The 15085-nt window shown below is 27.3% G+C and overlaps 2 protein-coding genes across 2 annotated transcripts in view; both read right to left on the bottom strand.

Moving 5' to 3' along the window:
• The window catches only part of LOC105624643 (lysophospholipid acyltransferase 2), an 18554-nt gene extending 13480 nt beyond the window's left edge, over positions 1-5074 (bottom strand). Inside the window, exon 1 of the mRNA XM_012206000.1 lies at positions 4991-5074. Coding sequence (XP_012061390.1) covers positions 4991-5074 — 84 coding nt within the window. The remainder of the gene's footprint in view (positions 1-4990) is intronic.
• Positions 5075-9714: 4640 nt separating this feature from the next.
• LOC105624642 (putative homeodomain transcription factor) overlaps positions 9715-15085 on the bottom strand; it is a 6141-nt gene continuing 770 nt past the window's right edge. The window contains exons 3-16 of the mRNA XM_012205999.1: positions 13158-13369; positions 12896-13082; positions 12700-12836; positions 12527-12629; positions 12233-12445; positions 11845-11909; positions 11428-11597; positions 11236-11372; positions 10813-11122; positions 10507-10735; positions 10327-10422; positions 10111-10254; positions 9936-10031; positions 9715-9864 (exon numbers count right to left, since the gene is read on the bottom strand). Of these exons, the coding sequence (XP_012061389.1) occupies positions 9715-9864; positions 9936-10031; positions 10111-10254; positions 10327-10422; positions 10507-10735; positions 10813-11122; positions 11236-11372; positions 11428-11597; positions 11845-11909; positions 12233-12445; positions 12527-12629; positions 12700-12836; positions 12896-13082; positions 13158-13369 (2249 nt within the window). The remainder of the gene's footprint in view (positions 9865-9935; positions 10032-10110; positions 10255-10326; positions 10423-10506; positions 10736-10812; positions 11123-11235; positions 11373-11427; positions 11598-11844; positions 11910-12232; positions 12446-12526; positions 12630-12699; positions 12837-12895; positions 13083-13157; positions 13370-15085) is intronic.

Here is a 15085-nt window from a genome sequence, read left to right as displayed (position 1 = left end):
TATAATATATATATATATATATATATATATATATATATATACACACACATATATACTTATGAAAGTTGTATTCATAACATTCTGTTTTGATTGAACAATACATTTTTATAGTTTATTTATTTTATTTATTATATTATTGTTAGAAATTGAAAGAATAATAACGAAAACTCCTAAATGTTTTTTTAAATACTTTAAGTATTCAAAATAACTTATGCAAAGTTTCATTGCAATTCACCAGTTAATTTCAAATTTAGAACAAATATATATTTTGTTCATTTACTGGACAGCTAATTTCTGCATTCGTAATATAACTTTACATAAATAATCTTGAATAAAGTGTTTATATTAAAAATTGAGAACATTTTTGTCATTTATTTTATAATTCCATACATTTCTATCTAGAGATTAAGGAATCTTTCTTATTGAAATAACTTATGATTTAAACAGTAAACCGTCATTAAAAATTTGTTGTATTACTTTTAAATGTGATTTAGAATAACTTATTACATATTTTTTTATTATTTTGAAAGATCTATCGAACATTCTTAAGATTTGACACAAATATAAAGAGAATACTAACGTCACTATATATTTCACACGTTTCACTTCCATAAAGATCAGACGCATTTTATTCGATCGCGCTTCAATCAACTTAAATTGATAGTTTAGTTAGAGGTGCGGTCGTCCAATTTGTTCAAGGTAAAATTTTATTAGCAAAATCGGAATATATAATCCAGTTTGATTCGTAATATTCTTATCATCACGTAAATTAACATTTTTGTCTATTCGTGCCATGCATTCTCTTATCATGTTATGTATTTTGTCATGTATTTTTTTTATGCATTCCTTGCCTCTCTCCACTACATTTGCCTTTTCAAGATAATGTTTACAATTTAAAAAAAAAAAACTTTTATATCGCAATAACGAAATAATCAAGGACTTTTTAAATTAAACAATAAACATTTCAAACAAAACTGCCCGTAGACTTATTTCTTATTCCGAAACAAAATATTCATAGCTCTCGAATATTTCCAATGTAATATATTGTTAAAACAGTTCCATAGAATGGCATAGAATGACGTTCGCAAATTTGTAAATGTTTTGCCACAAAATTGCATCAATTTTAGTACGCTCAGGACTATACTATTTAGACAATTCGTACGTCATAGTTCAGAACGGTTCGAGTGCTGAACTCAACAAATTCTGAATTTTTAACCTAATCGTCGATTAATTTAGCAATATATCGATAAAGCATTAATTATTCTGATATATTAACAAAATAATTTACTAATAATAATAATTCAATTATTAATATTTTTTGAATAAAATATTTTGTCCGGAACTTATATAGAAGTTTTGAAATAAACTTTTCGTATCGAATAGTACAAATTATTAATATAATAAATCATTAACAGTAATCATTAATATTAAATTATTAAAAATTAAGTTATTATTCATATATGTAATAGAATAATTAAGTTACTATAAGTATTAATACTTAGAATAATTAATCAATGATAAGTGATATTAACACAATTAAATAAATAGAAAAATACCTTTTCAATATAATCTTAATGCTTAATAATGTTTTAATGTCAGTGAAAATTTATATACAGTGAGTGCAAAAAATATTGGCAAAAAAAGATATCATTTATAAAAAAATTATAATATATAAATTTTCTAGCTCGAGATTGCTGAGTAAAAATTAATAATTAGAAAGATTAAATAACACAAGCAATGTTTATTGAATCTTTAAAAATAAACTAGTTTATTACAACATGCATTAAAAATTAAACTAGTTTCTTCCTTATAAATATTAATCGGAATATTTAATTCTTAATGTATGCTTCAATAAACGTCGCTCGTGATATTTCACCTTTATATATAAGAATACGAACTATGAATATCAGCTTAAAATCATGAACAAAATTTTTTGTTTATATTATAGGACAGAGAGTATTTATTATTCATAAATTGCTAATTAATATTCTTTTACAATATTTTAAAATAAAAATTTCCTCTATATGAATATGTTTTGCATTTATTATATATATATATATATATATATATATATATATATATGTGTGTGTGTGTGTGTATATATATCCAGTTTTGTAAAACAGCATAATTAATGCTTTATTTAGAAGAAAGTTAGATTATGAATGATAAATGATATAATTAGAAAATTTGCAGGAAATAATTCTGTCAGCTAAATTAACCGCCAATTAAGTTAATCGGAGTTTGATTGAAGTCATCTACAGTATTTTAAGTGAACAGTTTGTTTGTTATCGTTTTAGTGATAAAATCAATTTGATCTCTCTCAATCAATTTAACTTTGCGCGTCGGATCGATCGATCAAGGCTAAGTTGTTCCACTTTTCGATAAACTTTACTCACTATCTTATGTTTTTATTCTTTTTTGTTTATTCAGTAGGTAAATTATCACAGTTTATCTAAAGATGAGATAACCAGCGCCAAATAGTTTCGAATTTTTTAAATCGATGCATTTAAACGAGGCGCATGAATTTGATCGCTAAAATTTGATATCAAGGCGTTTGAGCAGAAAACGTAGAAAAATCCGAGAAAAAGGCGTATAATTCGAATGTTCAGAATATTCGCGGTTGTTTGTCTTGACTCTAACAATAAGGGTGATACAGAACGAAATATCTGCGCAGTTATGATGAATGCATCTTCCGATGTTGACGCTTACGTCATCGACGCAATTATGAGATGGCTTAAGTTTATATAAACGTGATGTGTTAAATTAGAAAAGAACTATATCTTTTTATGAGATGTGTTTCTATAGAATTAAAAAGCAATCATGTAACTTTTTTCTTAGGGCGGAAAAAGTAAATAATTTCTCCATTACTTTCAATAATAATACTTTCAATAATAATTTTCACGTTTCCTTTTGTACGTTTCTTTAGGGAAAAAGTTATACGATCATTATCCTGAACTAGTATACACTCTTTAGATTTGTTTTATTATTCCTACATTCTGTACTCTCTACAACTTTCCTTCTCGCTTTCGCGAATTTTAAACATATATTCACTTCACATACCTACGTACTTCAAGTACTAATAATTCGTTCATATTTTAAGATCATCTTAAGTAATGTTTTAAGATGCTAATACTGCTTTACGGACGGTATTCATAATTCGTTCTTATTTTAAAACCGTCTTAAATAATGTCTTAAGATGTTAATATGACTCTCTGATTGATTCATGAAATCTTAAGAAATCTTAAGATGAAGAATCTTATAGTAATGAAATCTGTGATAGTTTTAAATATAACTGATTATGAATAGTTTTTGGTACTAAAATGCCTATTTCTATTAACATAGATTAATTTTAATTTCGGTTCAATTTACTCTTTAACGTTTTCTAATTTTGAATTGAATGAAGAAAAAGATAAAAAATAAGTTAAATCGAGATTAAAGTTAAAGTTCCACATTAGTAGAAACGATTAAAAGTAAAATAGGTACACATTTGAAATTTCGAAGGAAAGTTTTAACGCAGTCCAAACAGCAATAAGAAAACAGATCTACATACAAATTGCCACACTTTCGTTCTTTCTTCCTGCAATAGATCGAGGAATGACGTATTTTATATAATTCACAATTAATTAATTAAGAAGAGAATGTAGAAAAAAAATATAGAAAAGAGAATCTTTGTTAAAAATTTCATGAAATTTAATATACTTTTAAGTTACACAATTTAAATTCAACTTTTTTGACATTAAATTTAATGTATTTATAACTGAAAAGTATATTGTGTTATACATGTATATGAAATTTGATGTATTTTTTCAAATTTAATATATGTACATGATCCTTACATTTAGGTAATTATTGTAACTTAATTATCAATTAAATCATTTTCGTTCATAATCACAAGCTTCATTATATGTAAAGGAAGCATTTCTAATAGTATATAATTTTAAACTTTATCGCACGCAAATTTCAAATATCTAGATTAAAAATCTCACAATTAAATAAAAAACTACGACGAGGAAAGAAAAACTCGATTATAAATGCATTGAAAGCCTTGACATTAAGCAATTAACTTGAAAGGAAAATTTATATAATGCGTTATAAATAATGATACGGTTCATTTAGCGCTACCAAGTGTTTCGGAACATTTGATTGCCCAGTCAGAAGATCGAATTTAATTAATTAATCAATTAAAGACTATTTCAAAGTTTAAAAAATTTGTATTTGCAACAATTGCAAAATGAAACGTTCTGCTGAACATGACTTATGGCTACAATTTGATGCAAATCCGAAACACTTGACGCTAAATGGATCGTATCATATATTTATAACGTAGTTACAGTTGTGTAAATTTTCCTTTCAAGTCAAGTTAATTGTCTAATGTCAAAGCTTTCAAGTTGTAATCGAGTGTTTTTTTTCCTCTCGCAATAGTTTTTTATTTAATTGTGAAGTTTCTCTGATGAGCTTATATTTTATATCTAGAGGAATAATCTCATCGCGAAAAAACTAGACTACATTTTTTTTTTATAAAGTTCGTCGGAAATGGCAAATTTGATTAAAAAAAAAAAAAAAATAACCGCGAACTCGAAGAAATGACATCTATCAGAGTTATCAATCAAATTAAAATTAACACAATTCGCAAAAATTTTAATTGTCTAATCATCCAGCTACGACTATAAATTTTTTTTCAAATACTTAAATCCCTCATAAGTATGTAATTTGTTAAAATGCTTCATCACTCGTTTTTTATTCTCATCTCGTTTCTATCGCAAACTATTGGACTGAAAACATGATCGAGGCGCGACAACAATCGAGAGGGTGGTCGCATTCTAATATAAATTTATCAAGTACGAATTTTTAATTTGCTTTCGCAAAATGTATAACATGGAAATGCACGATGGAAGGATCGATATCATCTCTGTTGCCACCCAGGAATCTGCTGGAGCTCAGAAGTACGCGGCCAACCGCTCCTCTCTCGTAGACGATGTCGGCGTCTCACCTGGTCGATCGGTAATCCAACGAGATCCGCGAGCCAAGAGAAAGTGCGGAAACCGTCATAATAATCGTCCACGGCCATTGTCATGGAGACTCGCTGATCCTGTTGCTCCAGTCGTGGTCCCGCCGGGCGCGCGAGACCCGGTCGTCACTGGGGAGCGGCGAGGATGTGAGGTGGAGAATTGGAGACGAGCAGCGGCTTTCAGTCACTTTCAGTTTTCAGGGAACGTTTCACCGTGCCAGTTTGCGCGTCTAACGCACGAACGCGACGTGCACCTACAGACGAGCGACTGCGAACTAAGTGAAATCTGAAACTGAACAACACACAGCCGGCTCTTCGCAAATCGTAGTTTGCTACCGGCATTCAGACAGAGGCGCTCATACTACTCATACAGCGCGTCACGCCGGTCACGCGGTTCCCGCCGACCAATCGGCTGCGAGCGAGTCCACGCCATAATAGTTCTTTTTTTTATTACTGAATTACACTCATTGCACTACTTTTTCTCTCGCTTTCGCAAAATATCAACAACGTGTAAGTTGTTAGCGGTCATGACCCAGTTATTGGATAAAATAACAAAAATACAAATTTAATTAAGTTTTTAATGATACAAGTGATATAAATTTGTTATACTAAGTTTTTTAAAGTCATAAACGAATTTATTTAAAGTTGTAAATACTATTGAAAGTTTAATATTTAAAATTTTTGTTATTTTGTTTAATAATTGGATTATGTCCATTAGTATGTACATACATTTACCGTACTTATTTCAATTTATGTATATGCAAAAGAGTGCATTATTGAGCTATAGAAATAGACGTAATAAAATGTGTCTATAAGTACCTACGTAATTATAATTCTGTGGCGTAGAAACAGCAGAGGTAGAAATGAGCTTTTGAAGAATTTATCAAAATCTTAATCGTGTGACTGATCACAATTTATTATCGATAATATGATAGTTCAAACGCACGCGCAGCTAATGTTATTTTCCATTTTTTCTCTCTTCTATAGGGTGTCCTAAACTTTTTAACGCTGATTGTGGACAGATAGAACGGACTAAATTGAATTGCTACATTTTTGCAATTTTCGCAATAGATAAGGATATATTTTTAAAATATTTAAAAAATTATGAAAAAATAACAGATCGTTTTATATTGTATTTGAAAATACTAGAAAAAATTTTGCGGCGATATTCTACATGGATAAAAAATTATTTCAATAAGAACAGATATATTAGATATTTTAGATATTTTAGATATATCTAAATTTTTTATTTAAGTACTTTAACTACTCAAGATTTACGATATAACATAAAGCTTTATTGCAGAGATTACATGCAGAGATTAGTTATTCTATAAATAAACAAAATTATTTTATTTATTTATTTATTTACAGAATAACTAAATAGATAATCATAATAAAACTTTGTATAAATTATCTTGAACACTTAAATTACTTACATAAAAAATTGAATTCTTTTTAATATTGTAAATAATTTAATTTTTAATTTAATAACAAATAGTAAACGTTATTAAATAATTTTATATATATTTAATAACGTTTTTACAGTTTATTTAGTCTATTTGTTATTAAAAATTAAATTATTAACTTTCATATGTATATAGTTTATTTGAGTGTAAATGTTGAACATATTTCCAAATTTAATTTACTTTGCAAGGACTGTATGACCAATATGTCGTTAACCAGATATTAATTTCTAAAGATTGCCGATTAAGGGAGTAAAATCGACGCATAAAATAATTTTAAGAAATTTTTTAAAGTTCTTTATGAAATATCTTAAAGGTATTTTTTAAAGAATTCCTAAAAATATAATTTAAAATTATTTTATATATCGATTTTAAACATTGTGTTCATTGGGTAACTAAAAAAAATAATTGCGACAAGTTTAGAACACTATATATTTGTATTGGATGTATGTATGCGAGCGCAAAATACACACATGTTAAGCTTATTTTATATGACAGATAAGAAGCATTCAAGCGCTCACGCGCTGTAAGCTTTATTCTATCTTTTATCACTTATTATATGCAGAAGGAAGATAAAATGAAATGAATATCCAAAATACAGCCTAAATAATTTAATAGGATTTAATCAAATGATTGTAACTGGATAATTTATAACTTGTAGCTATAAAGTTTAAGATTGATAGCCTTTTTTTTGTTAATTATTTTTCTTAGATTTTTCATCAACAAGATTATTTTATCGTTAAAAAATGGATATTCGATTTTTATTAATATTATTTTTAAGTATTATTCTTCAAACTTTAAGCATGTATATTATAAAACTTACATAAATAAACCTAATGTCCTTCTTATAGACGGATTAATGTCCTTTTTATGGAGCTATGTCCTTTTATCGAGGTCATCTTTGATTTTTCTTGTCAATGAAATTTTTTTATATCGTTGATTTAAATTGTAAATCTGAAATTAACTACTGAAATAAAAAAATAATATAATAAACAAATTGAAATAACTATCTTTTAGGGCATAAGTATCAAAAAGATTTTTCGTACAACAATTTTTTTTATGTATATAAATTTCATATACATAGAATTGTTTTTATTTCTTCTATATTGGCGACAAGTTTAAACATATTTGAAAAATAATTTACATTTAATCTTATTATCGCACAGGTACTAATTTTCTCATAATAGATACTCTATCTCGTAATATAGTATTTACATAATATATGACTTCAAGTGCATTCTCGAATCATATAATTATGCATGCATTTCAAATACACATCTCATATAATATCTGCAAAAATATGTTGCAAGTTGTCAAATTATATAACGGTATCAATAATATCCAGAAAAATGTATCTATGAAATTTTTTAAAACTGCAATAGAGATTTACATTATTTTTGAATACAATGTACATGAAAACATGTATTTGAATACATGTATTTTTAAATACAATTTTTGAATACAACTTATTTTTATGATTTAGTATTTCATAAATCTGTTTTTAGCTTTAGTGGCAAATTTTTATTTGTAAATTGAAAACAGATAGTATAATCATTCACTTCCTTGAATTATCTGTTTGATCATTGATTTAGCACTGAATAAAATATGAAAAAAATACCGAGAAAAAGCAATCAAAAAAAATTTTTTTTAAGAGCACAAATAAATTTATGCTGAATCAAATACAAAAAAACAAAACAACTATATTGAAAAAAATAATGTAAATGTAAATCTATATTGGAATTTTAATAAATTTTATAAATATAGTCAGATTATTCGTTCACTCTCCTACATAATCTTATACATAATGATTGAACTCGTTAGCGTTCAAAGCTCGACGAATATATTCATCCAAATAGATACTATCATCAAATTGGTAGTTACAAAATAAATATATAATGTATAAAATAGAACATTTTACGTTCACAACAAATAAACTTTTACTATAACATTCAGAAAATATCAAAATTTTCATTTAAAGTTAAAAAGCTTTTTTTTAGGAAGTTATTCAATTTGTCGAGCCCTTTCCACACAACACAGTTCTCCAAAGAAATTCCTGGAGATGTTCTTAGGACATAGAACGTGCTTTAAACGCTTTTAGGACATCCCTTGAAGAATTATATTTGTGGATTATTATTACCACAAATTTTCAATATTTACACTATACATTGAAAAAATTCCAAACTCTTTACATATTTCATGAAATGCAAGTATTTTTTTAAATATTAACGTAATAAGCTATCAGTGATGAAATAATAATATGATATAATAATTCAAAAAGAATATTCTAAGGACTAATCAATATTCTGATAGTATATAATAAACATGCCTTGTTTTAAATGTATGCATTAAGTATTCTTTATAATGAGGGTGAATCAATTTTATTTGAAATATATTTATAGAATTTATGAGACGGTAAGAAAAACTATAATTGTGTTATATGCAATATAATCTCGTTGCTTTTAAATACACAAATTTGAACTAGAATATTATAGTAAGTGAGAAAAATAAGATTACATTGCAAAATTGTAATTTCCTGTGACGTACATGTAAATTTTCTGTTTGTTATCCCCTTAAATTTTATAAATATAATTCCGAATAATTATTAAGTCGCTCTCATTATAATTTTTCTATTTAAAAATTAGATAGAAAAATTAGTCAATGAAATCAATTTAATGAAATATCATCATTATTCTATTAATATTTAATTTCAGCATTCTTCCAACAAAGGAAATAATCATGTAATAAAGAATTAAAATTGTATGTTTTTGTTCAAATTTTTCAACGTATTTGAAATAAATTTTTTTTTAATGAGAATTTTATTATAAATTCTGTTTTAATTACGTACGTTTTAATTACTTAAAATTTTGAATATATTGAGTATTGTATTAAATTGTCATTGATTTGACTAGCTACTCTCTAAATTCTTTGAAGTGGAATCTCATTTTGAAGAGTGAAAATTGAGCTAATCTTGAAAAAAAGTGCCTCAATTTTTAAGTTTTAAAAGTGAGAGAAATTTCACTCTTTAGAGTGAAATTCATTCTAAAAGTTTTAGAGAGTAAATAAAGTTTTATTACTTACAGTCTCCAAGTCCTTTAATAAGCTAAAGCACCCTAATGTTACTTAACTTAGTATAATGAATCCAAGTTAATTTTCGCTGAGAACAGATTAAGTTTAAATCCATTAGACAGTTCAAAATTGATGGACTAATGCGCCTCTTTCATATGTATCACGTCTTATATTGCTTTATTTAATTTTTATTTTATGTAGTTTTAGCTTGAAACCAAGAAGTTCCGAAAGTACTCCTGAAAGTGCTGACAAAAGTACCACTTTAGTAATAGTGTACAAATACGGATTAGCTGATAGCCCAGAGATTTTGAACGGACTCTCCAATTCCTGTAAAATATATTATAATTTAAATTAATTAATTTATATTGATTCTTCAATGAATTTGTAAAAATACATACTTTAATCAAGTCAGCCGCTAATTTCAATACACTATTTGCAACCATAAGTTCTTCTTTTTTATGTGGTTTTTGCTCAATTTGTAAATATAAGTTGATCTAAAAATTGTATTGAAAAATAAGACAGATTTCAGAAAACTTTTTGGAAAAAGTTTAAATACATTATAACAAAGTCTACCTGTTCAGTTATCAAAACAGAGAGATTTCTGTACTTTTTGTTGATTTTTGTTCCTAACGTCATAAACCGCAATATAAATATTCCAAGCGAGAAGCTCCAGAATAATGCTTCGACATTATATCGTGAGTGTAAATTTTCGAGATCCTAAAATAAGATTTACATTATCAAAAGAAATAAAAAGTAAAAATAGATATTAAAAAAACAAAATATACTTACTTTAATTAGTTCCAAACTTACGAATGACAGCAATAATAATGTTATAATAAATATTGCTGAAACAATTACGTCTACAGATCGCTGCGGCCCTCTTCGCTATAATACAAAATTATATAATAAGATATAAAACATATAAGAATTTTTAAACTGTATATAAACGCATATATTTAATATTTTTACCTTCAAGTAAGATCTGACACTTAGCCATGTCTTTATATTGCGCACTTTATTCAAACGAAAGTGCGGTAAATCAGATTTTCGCGCGCGTCTGGATGATGTCAAATGAGAGAATAATTTCGCATATAAAAGTCTCTGCTTGTATGTTCGTTCTGCTACTGCCAGCAAGAAAAACAGACAACATGACAACATAAATCGTTCAAACATTGAAATTAGCACCACCGTTCGTTCCCTAAGAAGAGTTATTTAAAAAAAATTATTAATTCATAAATATTTTAAAATACATAAACATAAGAAGTATTCTCTTACCAAAAAGTATTTCCGAATGAAATACCAATTATTCTACACAAGACATCGGTGTATGTTTCCAAGTTTATCTGAATCATATCACTTGGTAATAGACTAACAGACGCGTTACCAATATTATCTGATCCTATATGGTCACTCAGCCGTTTTATTGACGGTATTAGACACAATGCGATACTAAGTATTAGACCACCGTAAAAATAATTCATACCCTCTGGCATGGATTCGACTCTGGCAATTATTGCTGAACTAATATCAAGCACTGATAATTCAGCCTTTTTTATATCACGCCGCGTCCAAATCGTACACGAAACTAGAAACAGAATGATGCGAAGTAGGAATTATTAAATCTGTTTAATTTGTTGAATGTATACAGTTGCTTCATGAATTAAATCTTTATTCGTATGAAAAATTTGCTATACTAACCGCGATCAGACGATGTGCAAGTAGAATTAAATAATATCGAAGGTGGCAATTCAAATTCCCATGAGAAAGGATGCTCCACAAATTCTCCATAATTAAGATTAGTCTCGCTGGCTATGTCAGATTCCCCGAGTTCTGAACTATAATAATTTCGATTTATAAAAAATTATGCTTTATTGAAATAATAAAACTCACCTGTAACTGCACTCGTCACTATTAGTTGTTACTCCCATCCATTCCGTGGCAGAAGTTGTTGCTTCTGTGAGATGATGCGTTGTAGCTTCCTCACACTCGCCTTCTTCTTCGCTCTCGCATTGCTGCCGTGCTTCTCTTGATCTCAATATTTTTGATGAAATCTCTTTAGCCTTAAATTAACAAGAATACAAATTAGTCGATAGATTAATATAAGATGCATTAGATATGAATTTTTTAAATATTTTTTATTCTTGATAAAATTAAAGGATATTTAAGAATATTTAAAAAGAATAATAATATCTAAAAAGAATTGGTCTACAAAAGAGACAAGCAAAAAAAAATAAATAGATAGAAATTTTGTTAAGCTTATAGATTTAGTAAAGAAAAAATAAATTAAACTTATAAGTGATATAGTACCTTAATATTGCCATTATTGCTTTTGCTATCCATAAAATTGTCATCATTTTTTAATGGGTCAGGTGCTGCGTGGAAAGTGGAAAACGATGATTTAGCTATTACTCCATTTTATACCTTTCCAACAAAGATTAAAGCGTGTTAGCGGTTCGGAAACCCCAAATAAAAACAAATTTAAAAAAAGATTACTTTCATTTAATGTTATAAATTGTAAAATTAGATGAATTATTAAATATGCATTTAAAGTTATTTTTAAAAATTTATGCGTTTATAAAGTGCGTGTCTAATAATAAATAAAGCATGTTTAATAATGAATAAGATTTATAATTATCTTTGCAAAATTGTTAAATGTCTATAAATTATTTTACAAGCGTATACTTGTAAATCAAACCTGAGTTTTTTGATGAAATTTGTTGACTAGTGCTATCTTCTGACCATGACATATGATCTTTACTCTGTTGTATCAAACTCAATCGCGATTTATTTTCTTGCATCAGTGCTCGACCTATCCCTTTGTCATTATCACTGGAAACATTCCCATTTAGACTTTCAAAGCCATCATCATCCTGATGTATATTTGCTACATGTTCTTCTGGTACATTATCTGTTTCAGAGTGAAACATGTATGTGTTATAAATATATGAAATATATAAACTTGCAATAAATAAATAATAACTTTTTTTACCTTGCTGTTCATGATTAGTTGAACTTTCGTTTGCAGGGTCAGAATTTTCTCCGGTTGTATTCAATGATTCTTTGTCATATAATACTTGAGCATTTGCAAGTTCCTATTACATCAGAAATTTTTAAATACATACGATATTTTGAACAATTATTATAAACTTGAAATTTGGATACCTGAGATTGGCTAACAGTCGAGGAATTTTGGATGACCACTTTTTTAGCAAATCTTACTGCAGTGAATACTTCTTCATTTCCTGTACTCACTTTCTCAGAAGCCATATCTTGAGAAGATTTTGAATCCTTATGTACACCTTTAGCAAAAATTTAAATATTATAAAGATGAATATTTTTTGTTTTAATGCATACTTACGTAAATTCTGTCTAGGCCTCGATTTTCCATTTCTGCACCTAATATGTCGAGAGCGTCTTGTTATTCGTTGTCTGGACTGATTATATGTCATAGTAGGACCTGAATGTGTCGATACAATATGGGAATGAACAGTGCACAGAACAAACATCATAACAACAGGTACTAATACTTCTGACATTGATATAATCTGTAAAAAGACGTGACAGTCAAGATCGATAGCAATGCAAGTACAGTTTAGAAAATCAGAAACAACTTATCATACTTCTGCCTCATTTTCCCTGTTTGTATAAACATAATATAGGCATATGTTGATCGTTTGCAAGCTATATAGTAACAAGAAAAGCACAAAGATGCGATAACTTGTTTGCTGTATCCACCACTTTTTGTACAATGGAAGGAACAAGAGTCGCTGAAATGCTAGGCAAGCTACTGTCAACAAACCATGCTTTGGCTTGGCTTTTGGAAAAGAAGATCCTATATACATTATTAAATCATGAATAAATATACATGCCTATTAAGGCAAATACTATAATATATTTAAACACTCTCACACACAGGCGCGTGCGCACGCACGCACGCACGCACACGCACCGTACATACATATATACATACAGGGTGTCCTAAAATTTGCGCATTCGAAGCACATGATACTTTATGCTAAAATAAACAAATTTTTCCTTTAACAAAATTACGTCTGGTAAATAATTTTTGCGCATATTTGTTAACTTCTACTTATTTTTCTGCAAAAACTACAAAAACTACAGATGCAATTTTGCAAAAGAAAAAAAGTTGTTTTAGCATAAAGTATTATGTCCTCCGAATACGCGATTTTGAAACTGTGTGTATATATATATATATAGGTCTGATAATTGTTCTGACAGAGTTCGTGGACATATAGAGCAAACTAAATTGAGACAGAAAGTCTTGTATCATTTTGTAATTTTCACAAGATATATTTTCTTCTCATAGAATTAATTAATTTTTCAGAATTTTTTATCAATTTTAATATTGCATTTTCTTATAATATTTTTATCATCATGAGAAAATACGGTATTAAAAAATTTTTAGAGCTCTATAAGAAGAAAATAAACAATTTTCGTCTCTTGCAGTTTCTTTTTTCTGTAAAGTTGATAGTATTTGAGTAAAAAATTATTGAAAACCAATTTTCGACAATTTTTAACAATTAATATCTTGTTGAAACTTGACCTATTGCGAAAATTGTAAAATGGTAGACTTTCCGTCTTAGTTTAGTCCGCTCATATTCACGAATTCTGTCAGAACAATTATCAGACATCCTGTATATACATAAGTTGAGATTAATAGTCAAATCAGCTTTTTGCAGTCAGAGGTCAATATTTTACTTTCTTTTGTGTGATTTTTTTATATTCAATTGCAGTCCACAATTCATTTCTTATGGTAAAAAACTGTTTCAACCATTAATAGTGAATTTAGTCACTTGTATTTATTATCACTTGTATACTATTATATTAGATTAGTGCATATCACAAAAGCTGCTATACATGAAATTGATAAAGTTAAATGTAAAAGCATATAAATATTTTAAACATGTTTAAATTATCTTATCACATCATTTAATAGAATATATATGTATTATTTTGTTGTCAAAGTTGATTATATTATGCCATTGCATTTAAATACTTTATATAAAGCAGCCTTTAATGTGTACTGATTTAATATAATGCAAGTGACTAAGGGTTACTTTCACTAAGCTCTGATTAACTTAACAGATCTAATAACTTTGCAAGATTCCAATTGAAGTTGATGTTGGAGAAAAAATGCAAAGAGAGAAGTTATAAATATAGATTTGTAATACTACTTATGCAGCAAAGTTTCCCTCTGGTAGTTTGTTATTAATCTATTTTTATATTCAATGTAGTTTGTAAAATTACAGTTAATTATAATTAGAAATATGTTATGTGTAACTCTTTACATACAGTTCACATTCTTTCTCCAACAACAGTTTCAGTTGGCAAAGTTAGGTCCATTAAGTTAATTGGAGCTTGGTGAAAGTGGTTCTCAATTTACCATATATTCATTTTGTGTATATATATATATATATATATATATATATATATATATATATATATATATATGACTATATATATATATATATATATATATATATATATATATATATATATATATATATATACTAGTACGTAATTATAT

This window comes from Atta cephalotes (assembly GCF_000143395.1).
Source record: "Atta cephalotes unplaced genomic scaffold scaffold00084, whole genome shotgun sequence".
In the NCBI taxonomy this organism is placed as follows: domain Eukaryota; kingdom Metazoa; phylum Arthropoda; class Insecta; order Hymenoptera; family Formicidae; genus Atta; species Atta cephalotes.
Note: the sequence above shows the minus strand (reverse complement) of the source record. Positions and strands in the feature narration are given on the sequence as shown.